We start from the raw sequence: 25,024 nt of genomic DNA, 5'->3' as shown, positions 1-25,024 counted from the left end.
GTCTCCCCTTTCTGTGTGTGTGTGTATCAAGTTACCTCAAAGACAGAATATTTGGGGATGCACATATATATGCTTTCATTAAAACACGTCACTCTTAGTAGTACCCTATACATTACTATTAAAAAAAAAAACCCGGATAGATCAAAATTTCACTTTTCTCTGTCACCATAAACTAAAGCTATTCAGTGGCTACTACACCCTTGGCTCTCTATGGTTTTTTTATTTGGATATAAATGATATTACAGTATCCTCATCCCAGTCTATTACAAACCAGAGTTTAGAATGCCTCTTGAAGATTTTGCTTTTTGTAAACAACTTAACAATAAAAAACAGTCATTACCTAGATAACATTTATTGCTGCAGACTCTCAAGTTGTTTATTATTAAACATACCTATTGTGATAAATTTTCTAGAAACTTTGAGCTGTGCAGATACTTATAATTGCCACTATTATCTATCTTTATAGTTTTGCAGATTGTTCAGTTTTTGTTTTCTTTTCATGCTTTGCTTCCACCAGTGAGAGAAATATTTTTAAACCATGCTGGAAGTTGAAACCTAATATGAAATTTTGACCGGACAGGATACTGGCCTTCTTGAAGCTTTCCTGCTAGGATTACTTGTCAGTGATTTAGGAATGCCATTCACTGTTGTAGGCATTCCTCATGCCCTAAAACAGGCACCCAAGCGTTAGGACAATGAGATTCATTGTATGTGAAGAAAGGTCAGCAGTTGTTTTACTAGTTCATAGGATATTGGAATTAAGATGACAATTTAAAAGCTAAATGTCAACAAACAAACAAACAAAAAACAAAAGCTAAATGTCAAGGCTTGGAAGGCCTGCATACCTTTGTTCTAGTCAACCTGAGATACTTGACTTCTCAATGGTTTAATCTTCAGGAGCAGCGAAGTAGGGTAAAGAATAAAGAATATGAATAAAGAATAAAGAACCCAACATGATGCCTATCGTGTTACAGTAATTTTTAGGATCATTAAACACTAAATGAACTTAGTAAGGAGCACAAGATGTTAATGGTTTCTTTAGTTAATTTGAATATTCTTTTCAGTGGTTAATGAGTAATCTTCAATAATTTACTTAACTAGGCTGCTGTTTCCAATTTCCAATTGTGAAATTATATAATTATTGACTTACTGGTGTAAAGAAATTACTTCTTTTTCAAAGAGAGATAAAATTAAATAAATAATACACCAATACGGGTGCCCCTTCACTTACAGAAAGACTGGTCTCCACGAGGTGATATCCAAAACAACTAGCCTGAAATTCTTAAGAGAAGAAGCTGTTTTCAATTCACTGTATTCTCTTCTTAGAATAATTGGTGTCATATTTTGGCTGTGTGTATCATCTAAATGTTCCTTTCTTTCCCGGGCATTTGTCATCACTCTGTTTGGGGTATAAGTATGCCCTCTCTCACTTAATTTCTTTCCTGACTTTCTCATTCCTTGTTAAGGATCTCAGTTTTTCCATGAAATAATTTTATGAATAATGGCCAGTATCCTATTTCATGTCACAAAAGTGCATTGGCCCAGTTAGTGTCTTAATCATTACGTAGGATAAGGACCGATAAGTAGTGTGCTAGTGCAAAAACTGAAACATGAATTAATATTAAGTGTGTAGCTTTAAATCATTTGGGGGGGTCACTAAAGTAATAAAGCCTTGTGTTGTCCTGGTTATTAACTTTGGGAAACATTTCAGTGAGGTGAGGCCAAATGCCATGTCCCTCTTCTCCACCTTGTGTTGGAAAGGAAATAAATAAGAGTGCTTGCTCATTAGCAGATAACCCTAGCAGTGGGACCCAACAGGGATCCTAGAGGCTGTGGTAGGAGATGTACTCACTTGGAGACGGGAGAGAGTATGGAGCTTATGATGAAGGTAGCAGCGTGCCCAAGAGACATCCCTGAGGAGGCTGTTGAAAGTCTAGTCCAGATTCTAGTTCTCTGCTCTGCTGAACTTTGTCTATAACCTGAGAGAAGTCCCGACAATCTCCGTGGACCACAACTTCCTCCTCTGTATAACCTCTTAGTTATTTCGGCTTTAAAAGGACACGAATTTGTACACTGAAGTTGGTTTGTAGGAGCTAAACTAAGCCCCTATGTACTGAGGGTCTATGGGAAAATGCAGAGTTCCAAATAAAAAGATCACAAGGATGCTTTTATTATAGAATCCGAATAGACACAGACTGTGAAACACTAGACTTGTGACTGGTCTATTAACTGGGAAATTCTGGAATTGAAGTGTGACTAGCCCTTTTCTTTGTTGATTAATCACAGACCCCAGAGGGTATAAGTGAAGAACAAAGGATTCAGGAGTTGACTGCGATGGAAGAGTCCCGGATAGCAATTCTGAACAACCTCGAGGAACTTGAACAAAAAATCAAAGATATAAATGACCAGATGGAGGAATCTTCCAGAGAGGTATAAACCACAAGTTCACTTATTACCCTCTCTCATTTTTCTTTCTTTCCTTTAGCTTAATTATATCAATGCCTATTAGGGCACAGGCCTTGGGGGGCAGAATACATAGAGGTCAACAGGAGCAATTTGTAGCTGTGTAAAATGGGTACGTATGTGGAGTAGAAATGCCTTTTTTTAATGTTTCTTTCTGGGTTTTTTTTTTCATCCAATGAGATGAACATATGAAGCCATTTTTAATGTGCGTCATATATAACCGACTTTGTCTTAACTAGCGTATGCTTTCTGAGCTGCTTCAAGATCTGTCAGCTGAGGTACCATGTATTTAGACGTTTAAGTTAAAATCCAACAGACATTTTCTGAGCATGTTAAGTATGAGTTGGGTATCATCTTGGCACTATGGGGGGATTTACATAATTAAAGAAAGGGGCAATTTTTTAATACCTCCATGGAATGAGAAGAAGCAGCTAACCCTGCCTAAGAAGGATCTGCATGTCTGTACTCACGGATGATGCAGTCAGCCCATGTGTGGAAGGGGACTGCTCACCTGTCATCTTATGCACAGACCCTGGGGAGCCCCTCCTGCTGGCATTGCTAGGAATGCAGCGCTTGCGTGCTGGGCTGAGTATAATTTTCATTTCCCATGCTCTAGGGACAAGCAGAGACGTGGCTGCTCCCAAGATGGTTCACACTTGAGCTTGAATCTAAGCGAATAGGCAAAATATCCTTGAGAAGTAAGCAGAAAAGGGGTTATCATAGAAAAATTAAATGAGAAGATAACTTGTGTTCTTAGCAAATATATTAGCAAATATATTCTGGCCTCTCCACTTTCTCATATAGGAATCCTGAGTCTCACATGGGTTCTCTAGAGTGTTTTCTGGGCTCCATAATCTGACTGATAATGGTAATACTTTTTGCAATTTGTAGCTGTTAAAAATACACCTCTAAAGGGGGCAGCTGAAAATTTCTCTGAAGGTGAAACCCCTCTGAGCTTTGTTTTGTGTCCTCAGTTGGATATGGAATGTGCTCTCTTGGATGGAGAACAAAAGTCAGAAACAACTGAACTTATGAAAGAGAAGGAGATTTTGGATCATCTAAACCGGAAGATAGCGGAACTGGAAAAGAACATTGTTGGTGAAAAGACCAAGGTAAAAGAAAATTATATTTGATACAAATTTTACAGGCAAAATGGTGCTTCCATCTGATTGAATTTAAATGTTGTATGAATTGCCATGGTTTTGGATTTGTGTGTCATGTTCCTGGAGATAGCGGCACTGGAAAAAAGTCTTAAGATGAGGTAAGTAGTTGCAAATTAAGAACTGTCAGTTGCAGAGCAGCTGATGCTAAGATAGTAGAGCCTGTTTAGTTTTTGAGCCAGTATTCATGCCAGCTTATTCTGCTTGAGCTGAGTGAATTGCTTTTTTCCAATCAGCCTTTCTGCTCTTCTGATTCTGCTTTGTTTTTAAAGAATCATTTTAGTACTTTGGAACTTCTTTCCAGCATTGCCCTGTAAGGGTGGCTTAAACATATTCAGATATGGTTGCCTCATTTCTTTTCATTTTTCTGTTTATTAAAAAGATGAATGGGAACCATGCTTTTCATCTGTCTCGCCTTGCCATTGGCTTCAGTGCAAGTGCACTGCTCTTTGACAAATGCACGGCAGTTTTCAGGGGATCCTCACACACTGCTGAGTGAAAACTGTGAAACACAGCTGACACTTATTTTGGAAAAGAATATTTTTGAAACGCTTACACATTTCGGGCCACAACCTGAATGTTAGCCGATACCTCCTAGGGAGTATGAAGAATTACTTGCAGTTTTTAGAATTCGGGGTGGTAGTTGGGTTTTTTGTTTTTCTGCTTGTCTGTTTTCTGTGGAAAATATTTCACTTACTCTCCTCTCAAATTCTGAGTTAGTTACAACTGAACTAAGCCTAAATTAAAAATTAAAATTCCAGTTTGAGAAAGAAAAACTAGTGAGCTGGAACACATTCCTTTCTTGCTCATCACGTTCTCCACTAAGCTGAGAAAAAGAAAAGAAATTCAGTTTGAGTAAACTCCAGTGGTAATATGTGGAAAGGACTTCTGCTCAGTGTGGCTTCCTTTTTAGGCTTCTCTTTGTTTGCATTTGATCTTGGTGCCAGAGAATGAGCTCAAAAAGATATTGTCAGAAATTGAAGTCAGATTAAAAGCTACATGTCAATATCTTGGTTGCCTGCTTATCAAGATTAAAATGCACATCTTTTTCATATTAAATTTTATGTATGTGCCTTCGAGCTCTAGACTTTGAAATAGTAAAGAATCCATTTGGGTAATAGCTATATTTTTCTTTAAAAGCTGAAAACCACATCGAAGGATTGATTGTCTAGTTCTGCCGTACAGGAGGATCATGGTTTTCAAAGTTTCCGCACTGATACAGCGAGAAACTTTCATTGGAGGCATCAGATGTTTTTGTTTTGGTGCTTACTAGTATTTTACTATTTATGTCATACTGGAAAGCTTGCGGGACATAGGAATGGGGTCTCAGGTTCCCTGTGAACCTGTCTGCCTTCCCCATCCATGTAGTTGTTTATCTTTGTGTAGCCCGCATATGACATGACCTATAAATTCTATTTGTCTACCTGTCATTAGCATCATATTCTACACAAAAGTGAAGCAAGTTGAGTCAATGCTAAATCTCACTTCCCAGGCACAGTTGTGTTATATTCTCCAGACCTAAGTAAGGTAGAGTCAGAACTCCAGGAACATGAGTGGAAACAAGCAAGGAGGAGGCTACTTCCATCCTTCCTATTATTGTTTTGGTGGCTTGATAGAGGCTGTGCATAGGAGAGAGGACGCTGGGAGCTTGAAGTATAGAATCAGCTCATGCAGCTGTTAGGGGATTAGTTGGTCTCGGAAGGTGGGATTATTGTCTGTCATCACATGATATGAAAAATGGCAAAAACTGGCTTTGGGTGAGGGATTCCAGAGGAGAATGAGGGAAGTGAAAGCAGACTGAGCTGGATGATGTTACTGCATATTCTTGACAACCAAACTCAAATAGAGACCCATTACTGCTTGGCAACATCTCTCTGTTTCTCAAGTGAAGTTATTCTACCGTTTTATAGCACGACTATTTCATACCTTCGCTCTGTTCAAACTTCTAGTCCACTTTCATTCCCCTGGCTCTGAGATGATCTCACCACCTACTTCACTGAGAAATTAGAGCATCTCATATTCACAACTAAGGAAGGCTCTCTTCCCCTCAAATACCAGTCCTTTTGGATGTGCCCAGGGTACTGTCCCACCATCTAGAGGTCTACAGTCCTGTTCCGAACTCCCCCCAGCCTCTCCCTCTTTACTGGACCTGTACTGTCAGTATGCCAATATTATTATTTTTTTAAATTATTATTATTTAAAAATAAAGTTCCTTCCAGCACCTGCCTTACCTAGTTTCTCTTCAGCATAGCCAAGCTTTTCAAACAGTTTTCTCAGTATACTGTGTGTTCTCCTGTTTAGTTCACCATTCCTCCCATTCTTGTTCCACTGCTCCATCAGATTTGCTCCTGTTAAGACCACTAAAAGCCCTGGTGCTGCCTAACCCACCCACTGGGTGCTTTTCAGCCTTCTTATGAGCAGACTCCTGAGCAGAATTCAAGACAAGGGACAATCTTTTCCTTGACACTTCCCCTCCCCCACCCCTTTGCCTTCGTGTACCACACTCCTCTGGTTCTCCTTCTCTTTCTCTTACTTATCTCTCTGACTTTTCCACCCGAGTTCCCGTTCCTTCTTCCTCTGCCTCTATCCAGCCAGTTGTTACAGTGTCTCTGATCTGAACCTTCTTCTTTTTTTTTTGGAGCAAGCTCAGACTTCCCCAGAAGTCCACAGAAAAGTTCTGCTTGCTTTCATTGGTCTGAATTAAGATATATGCTTTGAATCATTTACTTTTTTTTTAAATTGAGGTGTAATTAACATATAATATTATATTAGTTTCAGGCGTACAACACGATTCGATATTTGCATACATTGTGAAATGGTCACCACAATATTTCTGGTTAACATCTACCATCTCTTGTTGAGATCTCTCTTCTCTTCTGTTCTCACATTCTTTTATAGCCATGGCTTCAAATAACATGTACATGCTGGTGACTGCCAAATGTATGTCTTTAGCCCACAACCCTATTCTGTACTTCTGACTCATATCCTGTAGCCTACCTGATATCTCCACTGAGATATTTCTCAGGTATTTCCAGCTGAACACGATGTAACCGAACTCTTGATCCCATCCCTCCCCTGGCCTTCCATACACTTCCCCTGCCTCTGATCCTGTTCTTCCTCTAGTTTTCCCACCAGGACATAGCATCTCTATCCACCTATATGTCCAAACAGAAACCTGGAAGTAGATCTTGATACTGCTTTCTCTATCACCCTCACTTCTAACTGATTACAAAGCTATTTTTCAATTACTCTAACTTCTCCGCATCTCCCCTAATAGCATTCTCTTCTAAATCATCAAAATTTCCTTTTGAGTTCCATTTCCATTTACTTCCCTTCAGTCTGTTTGCTTCACAGCAACCAGAGTGATTTTTCTTTTAAAATTTAAATTAGGTCATATCACTCTGGTTTGTGTTCCCCCGTATTTTATATAAATCTAAACTCCGTACCTGTCCTGACCCTTTCTATCACCTTTCTCCCCTCTTCACACCACTCTCATGGCAGCCTTCCTTCTGTCTGTTTAAAGACCCATCCCACCCTCTACCCCTGCCAAGGTCCCTGGCAGACCAGCGTGCCCTGCCTGGAATTCCCTTTCCTATATTCCATGCCTTGTCGGTTGGTTGCCTGTCTTTCAGCGCTTAAGTTCAGTGTTAGTTTTTCAGAAAAACCCTACTAGCCCTTTCCAGCTCAGATTACATTCTCTCGGTTGTTCTTTCAGTCCTTTTACAAATCACATTTTATAATTTATGTTTGTTTTGGGCTTGTCAGATATTTATTTCCCTCTCTAGCCTGTGAAATAGAGGCAGGCACTGTTATCCACTGTTTATCCAGCTCATAATAGGTGCCGGAATACCGCCCAATGTTCTTCGGGAATATTGTACTTGGATCTCCTGCTAACAGTGAGTCCTGGCTGGGTCTGAACAGAAACATTGAGCCAAACACCTGCCTGAGAGCTACGTGCAGCCAAGTTTCAGGACAGCTGGGGTGGTCTGTCCAAGTGCTCATGCCAGGGGCTTGTAATCACGCTGCCCGTCGAGCCAGAGCGTAAGACAGAAGAAGGAAATGGCCTTTGCCCTTTTGGATCTCGTTTCCTTTTCCATACACCTGTTGCTGCTGTCAGATATAAACTGTGGAATGAGAAAACCAAAACCTGAAAAGATATCCCTGTTGGGGAAGCTCCAATTCAGATGTCAATAGCACATCCTGTAAGTCTGGCCCTCATTTTTTGGAGACAAGACCTGGAGCCATAGGAAGAAAGTTCAGTAACACCTCAGAGTTCAAATCCTGGTGTGAAGTTAATGACATTGTTTCCTTGGCTCTCAAGACCAGTCTTTAGCATTGTTTCATTTAGCTGATTTGGGAGCTATCATTCTATTTTACATATTTAATATAAATTAATGTATTTCATAGGTGACCACTATTTATTGTATGCTACCATATAAAATATAAACTGTAGACATAATTACATATACAATATAAAATATAGACAGTGTATTTAATTGTGTATTTGTTGAACATTTTTGCAGTGGCTCCCTGGGCTGACCTTTCACCGTCCTTATGGGGACCACTGTCAGGAACATCAGTGCACCTGTTTCCATGCGGCTCTGAGCTAAATGCCACCTGCCTGTTGTGTTCTCAGACGGTAGCCACATCACAAATAGAATCTCTATGAACTTATAAACCCTAAACAAATAGAAGTATCACGGGGGCTTCCCTGGTGGCACAGTGGTTGAGAGTCCGCCTGCCGATGCAGGGGACGCGGGTTCGTGCCCCGGTCCGGGAATATCCCACGTGCCGCGGAGCGGCTGGGCCCGTGAGCCATGGCCGCTGAGCCTGTGCGTCCGGAGCCTGTACTCGGCAACGGGAGAGGCCACAACAGTGAGAGGCCCGCGTACCGCAAAAAAAAAAAAGTATCAGACTCGAACATAAACCCAGAGGGGATGTTTATTTGAAGCAGTAAGCAATAATCCATAGTGTTTTCTTAGGGCAAGAGAAAGGAGAGAGACTTGTTAACCTCTGTGCTGGTAGACTGTATTAGGTTGGTGGGCTTGGTGACTGGAGGTGGGGAAGCCACCAGAACCATGAAGCTCAGTTTGGGCAAAAGCTGGAAGCGGCTTCCCTCCCCCTGCACTTCCCCTCTCCAAGGCAAAGCCTGATTTGGGGCGACTGCTGAAAAGTATGAAAGTGTTCCTGCATTTGTTTATGTACATTTTCCTTCTGTCTTTGTCTATTTCTGACTACATAAAAAATTCAGAACTAAAAATAGTTTTTCAGTTCCTCTATTTTTGGATTATCTGTCTCATTCCTGCTCCTTAGCATATGACAATGAAAAGTTAGCTGTACTGAAATTAAATAAAATGGTTAAGGAAAGGCTCTGCTTACCTAGTATTGTTGAAGAGTCTTTCCATCACCTAGACGGTGATCACAAAGCTCAAACCATCCTTCTGTTTAAGGATCTGTCCTCACACAGATAGGTTGTGATATTTTGTAAGCTATACTGGTCTGCACACTTTTATAGCTAAACACACTTAAAGGTGTGAGCTGAAGTTTAAATCAGTCTACGCCATGCAACACGTTCCTGGGTGAAATCTTGAATTAGTTGACTAATTTTTCTGTAATAAGCATATAGCTTTGTGTCTTAAGTGGTTAAATTGTATTCTCCATCATTATCTTGCCAGAGTACCTGTTACTTCCTCCCCATCTTTCCTTCAGAGCCAGGGGAAGACACAGAGCCTGCCCAGAATTCCTCAGCAAAGTGTTAATGCCTCTTGAGCGCAGAGTCTTTGCCAAGTCACAGGCAGTGTTCAGAAGAGACCCAGCCCTTCCCGTGCCTCTTTCTTACATTTCAAAGTTAGCTCCCTGGTTAGAGGAAGTGGAAATATATCATGGGATTTGGGGATTAAATCAACAGGATTCCTGATTAGTGTGATTTTTTTCTGGTGGTTGTTTGATTATGTAAATCCTTAGTGTTCTGATTTTCCAATGTTTTCTACACTAAACATCCATCAACTGTGCAATTAAAAAGTCAAAGCCAACGGTAAAAAAAAGCCTAGGAAAGTAACATAAAAATGTGCCTCTTTAGAGGCAGGCAGAGAATGGGTTTTCAGCAATAACCGTCTGGGGACACAGGTCCGTAATCTTTCCTCTGCAATTCTGAAAACTTTTGTAGAGGAAAAAAACTTTTCATAAGGTTGGCACCAAAACTTAGTTGGTTTCAAAACCTGACTTGGACTGATATTCACACTCAATATGAATATTCATAAGTAGATGCAGACACAGAAACATGTTTGATTACAGGGTTTTGCCCCAGACCTCAGTGGAAATGCCATACGGTATATGCTATATGAACTGTGTTACCTCTATCAAATGCAGAATATTCTGAAATCTAGAACACATCTGGCCTTAAGAATTTCAGATAAGTGATTTTGGGTCTAAAACAATTGCCTAATGTTGAACCTCTGAGGATGCCTGCCTCTCAAACCACCCCACAGGGCTCAGGAACTGGAAGGAAGGGGACTCTCAGGGTGTATGGAGAGGACTTTGGATGGGCTACCCTTAAAAATGATGGCTTAGGTACTATGAATTTTAACATATCACTGCATCGATTCCAAACTTGACCCAGTGTTTCAATAAACATGGCCTGAGTACCTAGTGCGTGCTGGAGTCTATGCTGAACAGTTTGGAAATTACAAAGATGAATCTTAATTTTTAAGAAAATCTTTATCAAGCTAATAAGGCTGCCAAATTAGGAAAAAATGTATAGGATGCTTGGTTAAATTTAAATTTCAAATAAAGAGAATAATTTTTTGGTATAATTATGTCCCATGCATTATTTAAGACATACTTACATTTAAAAAATCATTTGTTGTCCATCTTAAATTCACGTTTAACTGTGTATCCTCTATTTTATCTGGCAACCCTATAGACAAATGAAGTAGGCATCTTTTCAGGGTAACCTTGAACCATCTGCTTACCAAATATTAGTTAAATGTGGTAAAATTATTTTTTATAGGTATTCAGAAATTTTTCATGTAGTATTGGAATTCAGATAGAGCCAGCAAGTTAAATTTCAGTTCGTTCCTTTGAGAATACAACTTAAAGAAAATTTATTATTATATTACTCAGCCATAGAAAGAAACAAAATTGAGCTATTTGTAATGAGGTGGATAGACCTAGAGTCTGTCATACAGAGTGAAGTAAGTCAGAAAGAGAAAGACAAATACCGTATGGTAACGCATATATATGGAATTTAAGAAAAAAAAAGTCATGAAGAGCCTAGGGGTAAGACAGAAATAAAGACACAGACCTACTAGAGAACGGACTTGGGGATATGGGGAGGGGGAAGGGTGAGCTGTGACAGGGCGAGAGAGAGGCATGGACATATATATACACTACCAAACACAGGGTAGATAGCTGGTGGGAAGCAGCCGCATAGCACAGGGAGATCAGCTCGGAGCTTTGTGACCGCCTGGAGGGGTGGGATAGGGAGGGTGGGAGGGAGGGAGACGCAAGAGGGAAGAGATATGGGAACATATGTATATGTATAACTGATTCACTTTGTTATAAAGCAGAAACTAACACACCATTGTAAAGCAATTATACCCCAATAAAGATGTTAAAAAAATTATATAGACTTCATAAGATGAATAAAGGAGCATTCTTCAAAAAAAAAAAGAGAAAATTTATTATTGTCTTTTAACCACGGATCTGGCGAAATCAGTGGTCCTGAGAAAGCCTTAGATTATTAAGTTTATTCAAGATTATTGGCAATTCTTGTGTACATGTTCAAATTATTTAGGGTAAATTTATAACCACTCCTGATCATTTGTATGATTAGAAGCAAGTCGTTCTGCCTGTGAAAGTGAAATGAATCATTCCTCTCTGAAAGCATATCGGATATTGGAATCTCACAGTTCTTTTTTTCTTTTGGTTTACTTGAGGCATTTAATCTAAAAGTAAAAATTTTACATTTGGGGTGTTACCTGTAAGAGAGGACTTTTATACTATGAAGGAAAGGTGCTAAGGCCAAATGTCTTCAAGTTTCGGTAGATTCTGTATTAATGTCCTATGTCTTCATTACAAAAATCAAATTGTAATTAATTTTGCCTTTGCCTCTCGCATTATTCTGGGTGGCTAAATCAGTGATTCTGATTGCATATGAGAACACCTGGAGAGATTTTTAAAAAGCTTGTTCCCTAGCCTTATACCCCCTAGATTTCTAAGTGGAGGCCTGGGAAATAGTATATTTAAGAGCTCACCCAGCTTATTCTAATGTGGTCAGGGCTAAGAACCACTTCATGAGGACGGTGATCAAGTTACCTCGTTTCCCTGTCTCTATTCCCCTTATAAATATTTATTCATTGAGTGAATGAACAACTCACCATGGAAGTAGATGTAGGCCCAATTTTATATACTGCTTTTTACTTTCATTTGCTGGTGAAAAATTTACCTTTGGCGTTATATACACTTTAGGAACATCAGTCTTTTCTTTTCTTTTTTGACCACACTGCATAGTTTGCAGGGTCTTAGTTCCCCGACCAGGGATTGAACCCTCCTCAGCAGTGAAAGTGTGGAGTCCTAACCACTGGACCGCCAGGGAATTCCCAGAAACCTCAGTCTTAAATATGCAAAATAGACAGAATCTTACAATGAACTTGTGACCCAACTGGATTTTTGCTGGCCCATCAAGAGAGGACAAGTCAATTCGAGAATGTTGGAGGTGTCTATGTTTCTAGGGAAGTCACGTTCTGGTCTTTGTTTTATAAATACACCCTTTACATCTGGACCTTCCTGGAGTGTTCCGATTCCTTATAATCTTATTCTTTCCACAAAGTTAAATTTGTTAAATATATTAAAAATGCATTTTCATTCATTTATTTCCTGAAACCAAATTTATGAATCCTAAGAAAAAAATGTTGTGCTGTCTCCCAATGTGATGTTTGGAAAATATTGCTATGCCTATAGTAGTTAGAATAGGTGACTTTAATTTAAATCTGGGGGGAAGAGAATAACACCCAGTGTTCATATTTTACATGTAAAAAGCTAGAATCCCTGAACCCTGGAACGTCATCTAATTTGTCCAACTATTTTACCTTCGCTGTAGAAGGTGATATTTTCAGCTCTAATTAGCTGCTTGCCTAGAGCTAATTTTTCTTTGAAAACTTCCTGGACAGTAAATAGAAGAGAGGTATATTAATTTCTTTCTGGCTCAGAGGTGGTCTACTTTTGGCTCTTGTAGGAGTGATATCACGTCTGTGGCCCCATGTGGTATATGGCCGGGCCCATCTGCCACTAGTCCCTCTTTCATCCTTCCCCTCACTTCCTTTGCCCTAGCTTCGGCCCCACTGAGCTGTCACTCTGAGACCCAGGTAGTGGTCAAAGAATTACGGATAAACCACAGAGAAGCTGCAGAAGGTCCTGATGGTGTCTGCTTGCATAATGGTTCTAACTGCCCCCTTGTATGGAATTGCAAAACGTTTTGAGCACCTCAGAAGGAAGGCACTATGTAAACGTAAGGTACTTTTTATTAGTTGTCTATTTGTGCTTATTATTAGCAATTTAAAAATTGAGAGCATCAGAGGAATAGTTTGGTTATTTCTTCGGAGTTGAGACCTGTGTTTTAGGCCAGTGCCTTTCCATATTATTAAATATTGTACCAGTGTTTTCTATAAAATATTATTTTAAATTTTAAGGCTTTGCATCTTTGCTATTTGATTGGAATGAATAGTTTTCTTATTTATTTAACTTTCTGTTTGAAACTAGAATGGCCGCAAATTCTGGTGATACAACACCTAGAAATAGAACTCTTTGTGGACAAAATTCTTTTGCTGTGTAATAGGGCAACCTTAGATCTGCATGCAAGGGAAATAACACATTTTCTTAGCCAAAGACAACAGGTGTTCTGTATTGTTGGTTTTATTAAGGGAAAAAAATTATTAATTCTGAAGCTAAAGACTAAATCTAACTGGCACTAGTATATTCAATTTTACTGTGAGGTAACACTTGAGAATCCTTTATTCTGTGAATGATGCCATCACTTTTTCTCACTCCTACACAGCAGCTGTGCACAGTGAGCACACTTCACAGTAAGACTGAGGAAACTTTCTTTCTTTCCTTTTTTTTTTTTTGTTCGGCCACATAGCTTGTGGGATCCTAATTCCCTGACCAGGGATTGAACCTGGGCCTTTGGCAGTGAAATCGCCAAGCTGTAACCGCTGGACCACCAGGGAATTCCCTTTTAGGAAACTTTTGTTACCGTCTGCTAAATTCTAAGATGTAGAATCATTTTTAGGTTGATATATGGAGTAGGATTCTCAGTTTTCTCACTTCTAGATGTAATCATTTTGAGAAAAAAAAAAGTGCTTCTAAATCAAAATATACATTTCTAAAATGCCCTTGACATTTTAAAATGTAAGCCAAAAGTGGAGATTCAAGTGTACTTGTGTAAGTATTGATGTCATATAATTTTAGACTTAAACTCGAACATCTTTTATAAAGAATCTATGTATATGTTTACATAGGAAATCATGACCATTTGGATGAAGAAATGAGAGTAGTATAAATTTATAGGGCTACTTCAAATCTTCATCCTTTAAAAAATTTTTTCTGTGATATGCTTAGAAGCCAGTTTTATTTCTACCAAATCAATAGTGAACATAAGAAAGTCAGGTGATGGTAAATATTTTGCTTATTGAAGGGGTCAAAGGGTGGTGGTGCTTCCATTCCACTAAAGTGCTTTAGTTTAGGTTGAGAGTGTTACACAAGGAGAGAATTAGGTCTGAAATTTACTTCAAGGGTTCAGAGTATTGTAAGGGGAACATAAGATGGGAAAACTGGCACTAAACGCATTGAAGTTTTGTTTCTCGGTTTAAGAGGTGTCCTTGGAAGACCGTGTGATACTGTATTATAGTATTTGCCTGTTATACCCTGGAGAATGTCCAGGGTCACTTTGGAGTGTGTGACTTGGGAGGGATTTAGTGTTATTGTCTCCTTTCCTCCATTCTCTGACCCTTTCTTTTTTTCCATGGTCCATGTTTCAGTTATTTTTTATGTCAGTCATTGTAGGAAAGTCCTTATCTCCACAGTAAATATCACACCTTTGGTGCATCTGAGCTGTCTAATATGCCTTCCTCTTGCTGCTTTGTCAGTCTTGCATTTTTACTAGCTCTCTCGGTGTCTGAATTAGACGCTCTCCCGGGCAGCAGATTTTCTAATTGCTTAAGCTCTGAAGTTTGCCAAAGAGCTAGAACTGTTCCACATGACCAGGATATCAACTTGTGCACCTAATGTGCCTCTAACCTGAGAACAAAATTTCAATAATTGCCAAGGCTTCCTTAACACATGCCTTCAGCAAACTGGACTCTGACAGTGCTTGAGGTAAACGCCCGCCATCCTTTGTCTGGTTCCCTGCCGAGCGACTCTTTGCAGGGCTATCTTAGGAATTCAGTTGGCATTTCTTTTGTTCTTTGTTGACCATTGACCAATATGACGGTGGCTTCCCCTGCTTTTGTAACGTGGTGGCAGGAAGGAAGGGAGGAAGGAAGGACAGGGGTCGTTGCCAATACCCGATGGAGTGGACTGGGTTTGGAGAATGTAGAAACGGGGCCCCTTGTCCTTACTTCCGCTTATACCCCCTTATCCTAGTCACTAACAAGATATGTTTCTACATTCATAGGATGTCTGGAGTTTGTGTGTGCTTGCTTGTTTGTGTTATCCTTGGGAAATGTTCACTAACGACTGCTTGGGGTGTGAAGGTAATCGCTATTCTTCTATTTTCTGATTTCTGAACTTCAGGAGAAGGTAAAGCTTGATGCTGAAAGGGAAAAACTAGAGAGGCTTCAGGAGCTTTACTCCGAGCAGAAGACCCAGCTGGACAATTGTCCTGAGTCCATGAGGGAACAGTTGCAACAACAACTGAAGAGGGTCAGTAGCAAACAGGAATGTGCTAGTTGTTTTCTGTTTTTTTGTTTTTTTCAATTAAGTTCCACTTACCTATGACTTCCTCCTTCACATAGCATAAATTTGCATAAATTCTGGTCATTAGATACGTTTTAAATAGAAATATGCATGCTGACCATATATATTCCATGCTAATCAGTTGAAAAATTCCTTGTTGGAATCCTTTGCCTCATTAATAATGCGAAAACATTTCCCAAGTCCTTTTTTGTAACAAAAGAGAGCTATTACTGACATGTAACCAGCAAGACTGTAGCGTTTAAATCGGCTGATGTCTTTCCCTGCATCCTGTTCTCTGCTGCATCTTGAGTCCTGTTTGCCCTCGAATGTTTCTTTTTTTTCCTCCTCTTGTTTGTATACTCCTGTCCACAAATTTTTCTATTCTCTGATTTGCTCCCCACCACCACTCATCATTTTGTTTTTCTTTTCCTTTCTTCTTCTTAGTGACCTTGAACTCATTAGCATGATCACAGCAATCAAACAAGACCCAAGATGCAGGGCATTCAACATTTTCTCACACAAGCTTCATATTTTTTAAAACTTCGTGAAGCGTAGATCTTCTAGTTGAACTTTATCAGGTTATTCTTCGATCTTTAATGTTGGCAGTGTTGAAACGACCTCGATACTTATCTTCCTAGGTGGAAAGTTTTGCAGACACTAGCAAGGCCACTTGATATTTCATAGCCACTTGACAGCTGTATTATTTGCTCTAAACAGCAGCCCAAATAGACTGTGACTCTGGAGAGGCAGTCGTTAACAGTCTTGGACCTCTAAAGGAGCCTAATAGTAATTAGTCCTAAGTCAATAGCAACTTATGCTTCCACATGAGTAGGAAAGAAGACTAGTTTTATTCATATTGCTATGTCTGTACCTTCTTGGGCAACTGGGAAAAAGTCAGTTAAGATAGCACACCCCTGAAAATGTTTAAGATGACCTTGAATACAAATATGTTTGATATCTCTGAGTATCACTAGGTTATGAAAAATTACAGTTGAAACTTTTCAGTGTATTGTACAGGTTGAATAAAGAGTACCCAGTACCGACAGGTGACACTACAGTGTAACGGTTCTAATATTTTTAATTTTTTACAAGGTTGGATCAAAAAAAGTTTCAAAGATGTTTCTTCCCCTTTACTCATTTTATTGTGTACAGCTTAATTTGCTATAAGAAGATAAAACTTCCTGTCCCTCAGTGTCCCAAGGCTCTGAAAGTCTTAAGATAAAAAATGATTGGAAAAAGAATAGTATTTGTAAAATTATTTTAGCTTGTAAATTTTTTGTGTTTATGCCAGTTCACAAAAGAGATTGGGAAACTGATTTTTTTATATTTGTTTACTGTTTTTCAACTTGCCTTATTGCTAAAGATTTTACATAGTCACCATAATGCTTTATGTAGTCAGAAGCATGGTTGTGTATTTTGTTCTTCCCTTCCTTTAGTTATCCAGTTATTGTTTGTATTCTTCATAAATATTGCTTCAAATAAAAATTGATATATTCTATTAATAACCTGGAGTCAGCATGATATGAATAATTACTTATTTTGTAATTTTGTAATTAAGTAGTTACAAATTACTTAATTTGCTTAATCTGTTAGATTCTATAGGATAACTCATAAATTTGTATATGTTCCAAGAATTTTGACTACAAACGAGGAAAGGAAATGATACAGACAGCCTATTCCACTAACTGAAGGCAAAGACTCCTTCCTCTTCCTTTCCAAGCAGAGTGCAAAATTCTTATCATAAAACCCCTTTCCTTAGGAGAGAAAACCGGTTTGTGCTAGCTTCTGTTCACCTGATACTAAGAGAACTACTAATTCTGTTTTCCAGGGAAGGATGATGACCAAAATAACTCTTCACCAGTCCTTTGGCTTAATCAGTAAAAAGTTCACTTATTTCATGAGAAGTCCATTCATACTGGAACTTCCTGTCTTATCACAACTCATTTCCCTTCAGACTTCGAACACTTCAGAATAGCACTTCATTACAAAGCTTTCCCCAAGGCATTTAAGCTAGATTCGATAAAGTTGATTTTATTACAAGTAACTTCATTAGGCAGCAAGTCAGACAAAATAGAAAATAAATGAATAGGAAGAAAATCATTTTCTTAAACTGTATTCTGTCTCAAATACTTAAGCCAAAACTGTAGAATGATTCTGTGCATGCAGCACTATGGATTTATGACTGGGCTTCTGACCCCTAAATCATTGCTTTAAAGCAGAATACAGTTTTCATCCGATGTTGATTGCATGGCCCATGGTTTAATGTAGTTGATAACGGGCTCACCAATCGAATTGTTCCCTGGGATACAAATAGTGTGAGAAAAAAACCCTGAAGAAAATTGAGCCTTGCAGCTGCTGGAGAGGACTGGCTAGGATAGTATTGTGGTGTTTTGGTATTTACTCAGCTGAATGGTTGATTTCGGTCTCTTGATCTTTAAACAATTCTGTTCAGTGATATCTACAATTAGCCTTTTTTTTTTCTCACTAGCTCTACAATGAGTTTATCCTTTAACCTTGGACAAGTCATTCAACCTCTGTGGGCCTCAATATCCTCCTGTATAAAATGAGAAGATAGTACTACATGATTTCCATTGTCTTTTTCCAAATTCCAAAAGTATGCAAAGAAGTGTTTGACTGTAGCACATAAGATGGAGAAATAGTAACAAACCCTAAGCTCCATTTAAATTTGCTTTCAAATTGACCTTGAGCTGTCATAAGATTATTCCTGTAATCTCTCCTGGCCATTCCACGTCTAGTCTCTTCTTTCTGTTCCTCTACTAGGCAAAGAAAACATAAAGTTGTACATGTAAACTTCTGCCATATACATTCTCAAAAGTTATTGGAAGGAAGAAAGGAATTCCGTTGAATTTTCTTTAGCACAGCTGTCTTATTTCCTTTCACGCCTGGCCTTTGAACTTGCCAGCCAGTAGAGATTTGTCATGTTCTTTTAGTGGAGAAGTTTAGTTAAAATTTTCACTCAACTGGTCATACACTTGACTTTGAGCTTCCTGTATATATTATTCTGTGCTCAATTAAACTACTCCTGCCCCCAAATTCCATCTCTTGAATTCTTATTCTTATCTAAAATCTTGTAAAAGTTTTTCCCCTCCCAAGTTGTTTTTCTTTCACAGTGTAAGTTTATATACACACGTTTTAATGGTTTAGATAACTTGATCAGATGACTACACCAGAGGAATCTGAGTGCTGAGCTAAGCTTTAATTTTCAACTTTCCTGCCTAGTGTGCTATTATTTTCATGTAGTGGTTTAAATATTTACTACAAATAAATTAATGGCTCTGTGACCTTCATGTGGTTAAAATAGCATATGTTGCACATTAACCAGATGTGGAGTAAGCCACTGACTAGCATAGTGTATATATTGTGAGCCATATGCCCACTTTGAATGAAGATTCTTTATAAACTAAAAAAAAAAAAAAAGCCTATTCAAATTTTTATCTCAATAAGCTTTAGCTGCAAACCAAGTTTAATTGAAAAACCTTAAAAACTTGAGTATGGAGGCCTGTATGAATAAACATATGACTGATGTTTTAAGACTACAGATATTTTGTTTCAAGACATAACACTAGTGTTATGTCTCAGTTCCTTTAGCAGTGACTAGATTTGGTCCACATCCATTAATTCCTGTAGAAGTTATAAGCATGAAATGTCTGATAAACTTGAAATGTCACCCAGTTACTTGAAACCAAGACCACTTTACATTTGGCCAGTTAAAATATAAAGGAGCCTTAAGAAATGCTGAATATGTTTTTCAAATTGTTTTTCCTGTTCTTAGGCTTTGAGAATACACTGTCTGTGTTGACATAATAATCTTGTTGCTATAGTGTTGGTTGTAATTTCATGGTAGCACATAGTCCTTCTGTGAATCATCCCCAGAATAAACTCATTCCAGAAGATAGAAAAATATTCCATTTGATTAGAAGACTTATATATGTTTATCACTTATATAAAAACCAGGGGAAGGGGTGGTGTGTTTAAATACTGATATAGATCTAACTTATCATATGTTTATTTATCCAACTCTTTTTAATGTGTCGATTGAAAAAAATGCCCTGGCACTTTTACCCATGTAGTGCTATGAGCCATGTAGCCTAGCTGCCTTTTTCTTTTATGGTCATTAATTGTTTATAAATCATATTTTTAAAAAAATCTTCTATACATACCACATTCACAGTTCTGTCAAAGGCTCCCAAAATAAGGAGGTTTTTTTGTGTGTGTGTGGTTTTGTTTTTTTGTTTTTTAAGTAGATGGGAGAACAACTCATACAACATGCAGCAGTCTCTGCTGAGATACAGATTCACTCCTGTCTTCAGACATCTCATAGGTTGGAGAATGCCTCTTCTAGACTATCTGACTTCTGTGATTTCTGTTTGTTCTTAAATGTCCTGAAGATTATTCCTAGAATAATCTTAACCTTTCAGTTAACCTTTCGAGTGCTTAACCTTTCGAGTCATTCTTTGTGCTTGATGAAGGCTTTGGCTCCTACTGTTTCTAATAAAAAGGTTTGTAAACAATTTTAAGGGATTCACAGAAGCCCAGTTTAAGAACTCCAATCTTCAAATGTTTTTGGTGACTTCTCCCTTCATTAAAATTATTTGAGGGCTTCCCTGGTGGCGCAGTGGTTGAGAGTCCACCTGCTGATGCAGGGGACACGGGTTCGTGCCCGGTCCGGGAAGATCCCACATGCCGCGGAGCGGCTGGGCCCGTGAGCCATGGCCACCGAGCCTGCGCGTCTGGAGCTTGTGCTCCGCAACGGGAGAGGCCACAACAGTGAGAGGCCTGCGTACCGCAAAAAAAAAAAAAAAATTATTTGAGCATGCATGCCTACATATACATACATATAGGTCACATTATATTATAAATGTATATATTATATGTATTGCATACATGCTTAAAATATATATATTCTTTTAAAATAATGTACATATACTACTCTACTTGAAAGTACATTAGAGAACATTTATTGAGAATTTGTAAAAGAAGAAGAAAAACTAAAAAAAATATAAAGAAGCTCTAATATTCCTTCCTCACATCCCAGTGCCTTGTGTGGTATGCCATTTGAGGTACATATATTCCTCTTAGAGACCTCTGATCTGTTACGTATGCCAACTTTTTTTTTTTTTTTTTTTTTGCGGTACGCGGGCCTCTCACTGTTGTGGCCTCTCCCGTTGCGGAGCACAGGCTCCGGACACGCAGGCTCAGCGGCCATGGCTCACGGGCCCAGCCGCTTGGTGGCATGTGGGATCCTCCCGGACCGGGGCACGAACCCGTGTCCCCTGCATCAGCAGGCGAACTCTCAACCACTGCGCCACCAGGGAAGCCCATGTATGCCAACTTTTGAATCTTTTTTTTTATAGTCAACAACTTTGGAATATTGAATTTAATCTTTATACTAAAGTCTCATTTCATTTGAAAATTTGTGGAAAACAGGAATTTTTCTCAAGAGATTATGTCACACCTTTGGTCTGCAGATAATGTTTAGGTTATTTATTGAATTCTTTTTATATTTCATGATCCATTTTAAAGCCACCTGGTAGATTTAAAGCAAGAATTCCTACAACCACAGAGCAGTCTAAAACCAGTGGTGAAATAGATGCTGCCCTCCCACCCCTACCCCAGTCCCTTTCAATTTCATCGTAAAGTCACTGCTCTGGGGTTTAACTCCAGAGAGAGGATTATCATGTTCTAACCCTGGTCAGTGTTGCAAGTGGAAAGATATTTTGATCTTTTTGCTTTTAATCATTTTTTCTTCACATTAAGAACGCTGCAGCTATTCTGGTGTGTCTTGTTTTCATTCCCTTTTCTCCAAAGGATGCTGACCTGTTGGATGTGGAGAGCAAACACTTTGAAGACCTGGAATTCCAGCAGCTTGAACGTGAGAGCCGTCTAGATGAGGAAAAGGAGAACCTGACCCAGCAGCTCTTGCGTGAAGTGGCTGAATATCAACGGAACATTGTTACTAGAAAGGTACTTTTGCCAGGTGTTGTTCAATGTGAAAAGTCAAAATATACCCCTTGCTATGTGACAAGAATGATTATTAACATAGCTGTAGCGTGTGTCCATCTGTCTGTCTATCTGTTGTATCTGAATATCTTTGTGTGTTTAACCACGTGTCACATTTGGCAGATCGTGGAGCCTGGAGCCTGCCATTTACATGCCAAATGGTGCTCCCAACTAGATAAACCGAGACTTGTTATACTCATTGTTGCTTGATGCTGCAGATGCATTTATGAATAGAAATGTGAAAACCAAGGTAGAGAAAATCTGAAATCTAGATATTTGTTTTAAATTACTTGCTTTTGCAATCGTAGTAACTGGATTTAGAATAATTCTACGAACAGTCTCTTCTAGAATGCCTCTGTTCCCATCGCCCAGTAGTTCTCACAGATGGCTGATAGTTTACTACTACTAGAAGCAGCCTCGTGGAATGCTATGCAGATGACCGCCTCCATCCAGCCCTGAGCACCCGGATGTCCAGTCCAGAATTCAACTCCTGTTCCAGAATTTAGAATCGCACCCCTGTGCTCTGTACTAAACTGATAAAGTTGAGGGAGAGGATGGAGAAGGTGACTTCTTAAGCTTTCAGTTTAAATAAGAAATTCTATTGTTTTTTCTCATGAGGCATCTCCCAAAATGATGCCAAAAATTCATTTATATTCTAACACAAGATTTCCTGTTGACTTCCAGGTTCTTGAAATAGATTTTGAATGACTTGGCCTTAGGTAAAGAAAAGCCTTGAGCTTGTCAGTTCAAAGAAACTGCTCATCGTCTCTGGGTAATAATCACTGCCTACCTACCATCAATGAAATGTGGTCACTGTGCTTCAGGTTATAACACTTTTTCTCCCTTTCCAGGACAGACTGGAAAACCCTTGAATGTCTAATGTACATCTCTATGGTCGTTTTTTTTTTTTTTTTTCCTCCAGGAAAAAATTTCTGCATTGAAAAAGCAAGCTAATCACATTGTCCAGCAGGCTCAGAGAGAACAAGATCATTTTGTGAAAGAAAAGAATAACTTAATAATGATGTTACAGAGAGTAAGTATTTCCTTTTCAGCACTGGTTGCAGTAAAACACAGGTTCCAACTCAGGGAAGGTTGCTTCCATCAAAGTAAGTACCTTTTAATAAAGAATAGTGAATTATAATTTGAGGAAGAATTTTCTATATACATTTTTATTTAATCCTCCACATTAATGAGCTGATGCTCTGAATGATTAACTATAATACAGAAAATAAGCAAAGACATTTTATTCATGCTTTTTCCACAGTGTGAAAATCCAAACTATGAAAAATCTGTATGTATTCTGATTTTCTTCTTTTAAAAAATATCGTATTTTTCATCAGATAGGTAAAACATATTCTGCTCTTTTTACCGCTCTTAAACATTTTGGCTCACTTGCTCTGTTGTTTTGAACTCCAATTATTTGCATGTGGGTCTTCCTGGCAAAGGCCCAATAAAAATCCCAACAGATTTTTTTTGTAGAAATTGACAAGTTGATGCTAAAATTTGCAGTTGATCTTCATTATTCATGCAGTCTGTATTTGTGAATCCATCTGCTCAGTAAAATTCATTTGTAACCCTAAAATTAATACTTGTCATGCAGTCATGGATGGACAGGCACAGAGCAGTGAAAATTTTGAGTCACTCAATGGACATGCATGTTCCCAGCTGAGATTGAACAAGGCACTTCTCTGCCTTCTTGTTTTATTTCTCTTACTGTAAACAAGTGTCCTTTTTGCGGACCGTTTAGTGCCATGTTTTCACATTTTTGTGCTTTTTGGTGATTTTGCTGTTTAAAGTGGCTCACAAGTGCTGAAGTATTGTCTGGTGTTCCTAACGGCAGGAAGGCTGTGATATGCCTTATGGTGAAAATACATGTGTTAGATAAACAGCTTTCAGGCATGAATTATGGTGCTGTTGGCTATGAATTTAATGTTAATGTATCAACGTTGTATATTAAATAAGATGTCTTTAAAAAGAGACACACATAAAACAAAGTTATGCAGTAATCAGTTGATGAAAATATTGTGACCGGAAACCCAATGGTTCAATATTCTCTAGTTCAGTGTTCATGGCAACATTATAGAACACAACTACTGCAGATAATGAGAATCGACTGTATATGAAAATGTAAAGGGCATAGAGTAGCTGAAACAACTTTGAATAAGAAGAACAAAGTTGGAGGATTTATACTATTTGACTTCAAGTTTTACTATAATGCCGTAGTATTTAAGAGGGTGTGGTACTGGCATACAAATAGACATATAGATCAAAGGAACAGAACAGAGTCCAGAAATAGACCCACACATATACTGTCTATTGATTCTTGATAAAGGTTCTAAGACAATCCAGTAGGGAAAGGAAAGTCCAGCCTGTGGTGCTGGATCAACTAGGTAAACATGGCAAAAAATGAATCTCAATACCATTCATCCTCACACCATGCATATAAATTAATTTGAGACAGATTATAGACCTAAACATAAAAATTAAGGTGAAAAAGATTCTAGAAAATACAGGTGTGCAAGTACACCTTCATGGCCTTGGAGTAAGCAAAGATTTCTTCAAGAGGAAATGACAGAAGGCTTGTATCCAGAATACATTAAAAACTCCTACAAACTCAAAAGTAGTAGATAAATAACCAATAAATAGATTTTTAAAAAACAGACAAAAGACTGGAATTGAAACACTTCACGAGAGAAGTTATGGGAAGAGTCAGTAAGTCCCATGAAAGAATACTCAGTCGTTAGTCATCAGGGAAATACAAGGTTGACTCAGTTTAATAGATTTTGTGTTCCTTCAGGAAAAGGAAAATCTTTGTAATTTGGAAAAGAAATACTCCAGCCTCTCTGGGGGCAAAGGGTTTCCTGTCAACCCCAATACTCTAAAAGAGGTAAGCTGTGATTTTTCTTGTCTACTCATATCACCTTAGAACTCAGGAGATGTGCCTCAGTTTTATGCGATTAGCTGACTAGGAAAAACACTAACTGAAGTGACTTATGAAAGCACTCAATGCTTTGATGGTTTTCCTGCCTTTTGTTATTTGTGCTTTGAGAATTTCAGGGATTATCTTTGTGTCTCATGCAGATTCACTCTGTGTGTGTGTGTGTGTGTGTGTGTGTGTGTGTGTGTGTATGTGTGTATACTTTGCTTAACAGTGACATTGTGGGTTAACTTGAAGTTTCAAAAAATTTAGGATCCAGACCAAAGCTAGTCTTAAATTCTCTTCTTTCCTTCCTCCATTTTCCTTTCTCAGTTTCTCCTCTTTCCTACTTTCTTCTCTTTCTCCTGTCTTCTAGAACGTGAAAATGCCCCCAAACATCTCTCTCTCCTTTTCCCCCCAATGTTGTCTATGCTATTTTTGCCCCTAAGTCGGAAAATCCTGTTTACATTAAGTTGTACACTCTCTTTATCCCAAACATCCATCTTTTCCC

The 25,024-nt window shown here is 38.6% G+C and overlaps 1 protein-coding gene across 6 annotated transcripts in view; it reads left to right on the top strand.

The window, feature by feature from the left end:
* Positions 1 to 25,024, top strand: part of PHLDB2 (pleckstrin homology like domain family B member 2) — a 129,081-nt gene that overhangs the window by 72,448 nt on the left and 31,609 nt on the right. For 5 of the 6 annotated variants that reach the window (XM_082654340.1, XM_082654339.1, XM_082654337.1 and 2 more), the window contains 6 exons: positions 2,287 to 2,430; positions 3,438 to 3,575; positions 15,414 to 15,542; positions 21,405 to 21,560; positions 22,519 to 22,629; positions 24,394 to 24,483. In XM_082654340.1, the coding sequence (XP_082510466.1) occupies positions 2,287 to 2,430; positions 3,438 to 3,575; positions 15,414 to 15,542; positions 21,405 to 21,560; positions 22,519 to 22,629; positions 24,394 to 24,483 (768 nt within the window). The remainder of the gene's footprint in view (positions 1 to 2,286; positions 2,431 to 3,437; positions 3,576 to 15,413; positions 15,543 to 21,404; positions 21,561 to 22,518; positions 22,630 to 24,393; positions 24,484 to 25,024) is intronic. The other variant, XM_082654338.1, reaches the window with a different exon arrangement.

The sequence above is a fragment of the Grampus griseus genome (assembly GCF_964374135.1).
Source record: "Grampus griseus genome assembly, chromosome: 5".
NCBI classification, from domain to species: Eukaryota; Metazoa; Chordata; class Mammalia; order Artiodactyla; family Delphinidae; genus Grampus; species Grampus griseus.
This window is presented reverse-complemented; position numbering and strand designations above follow the sequence as displayed.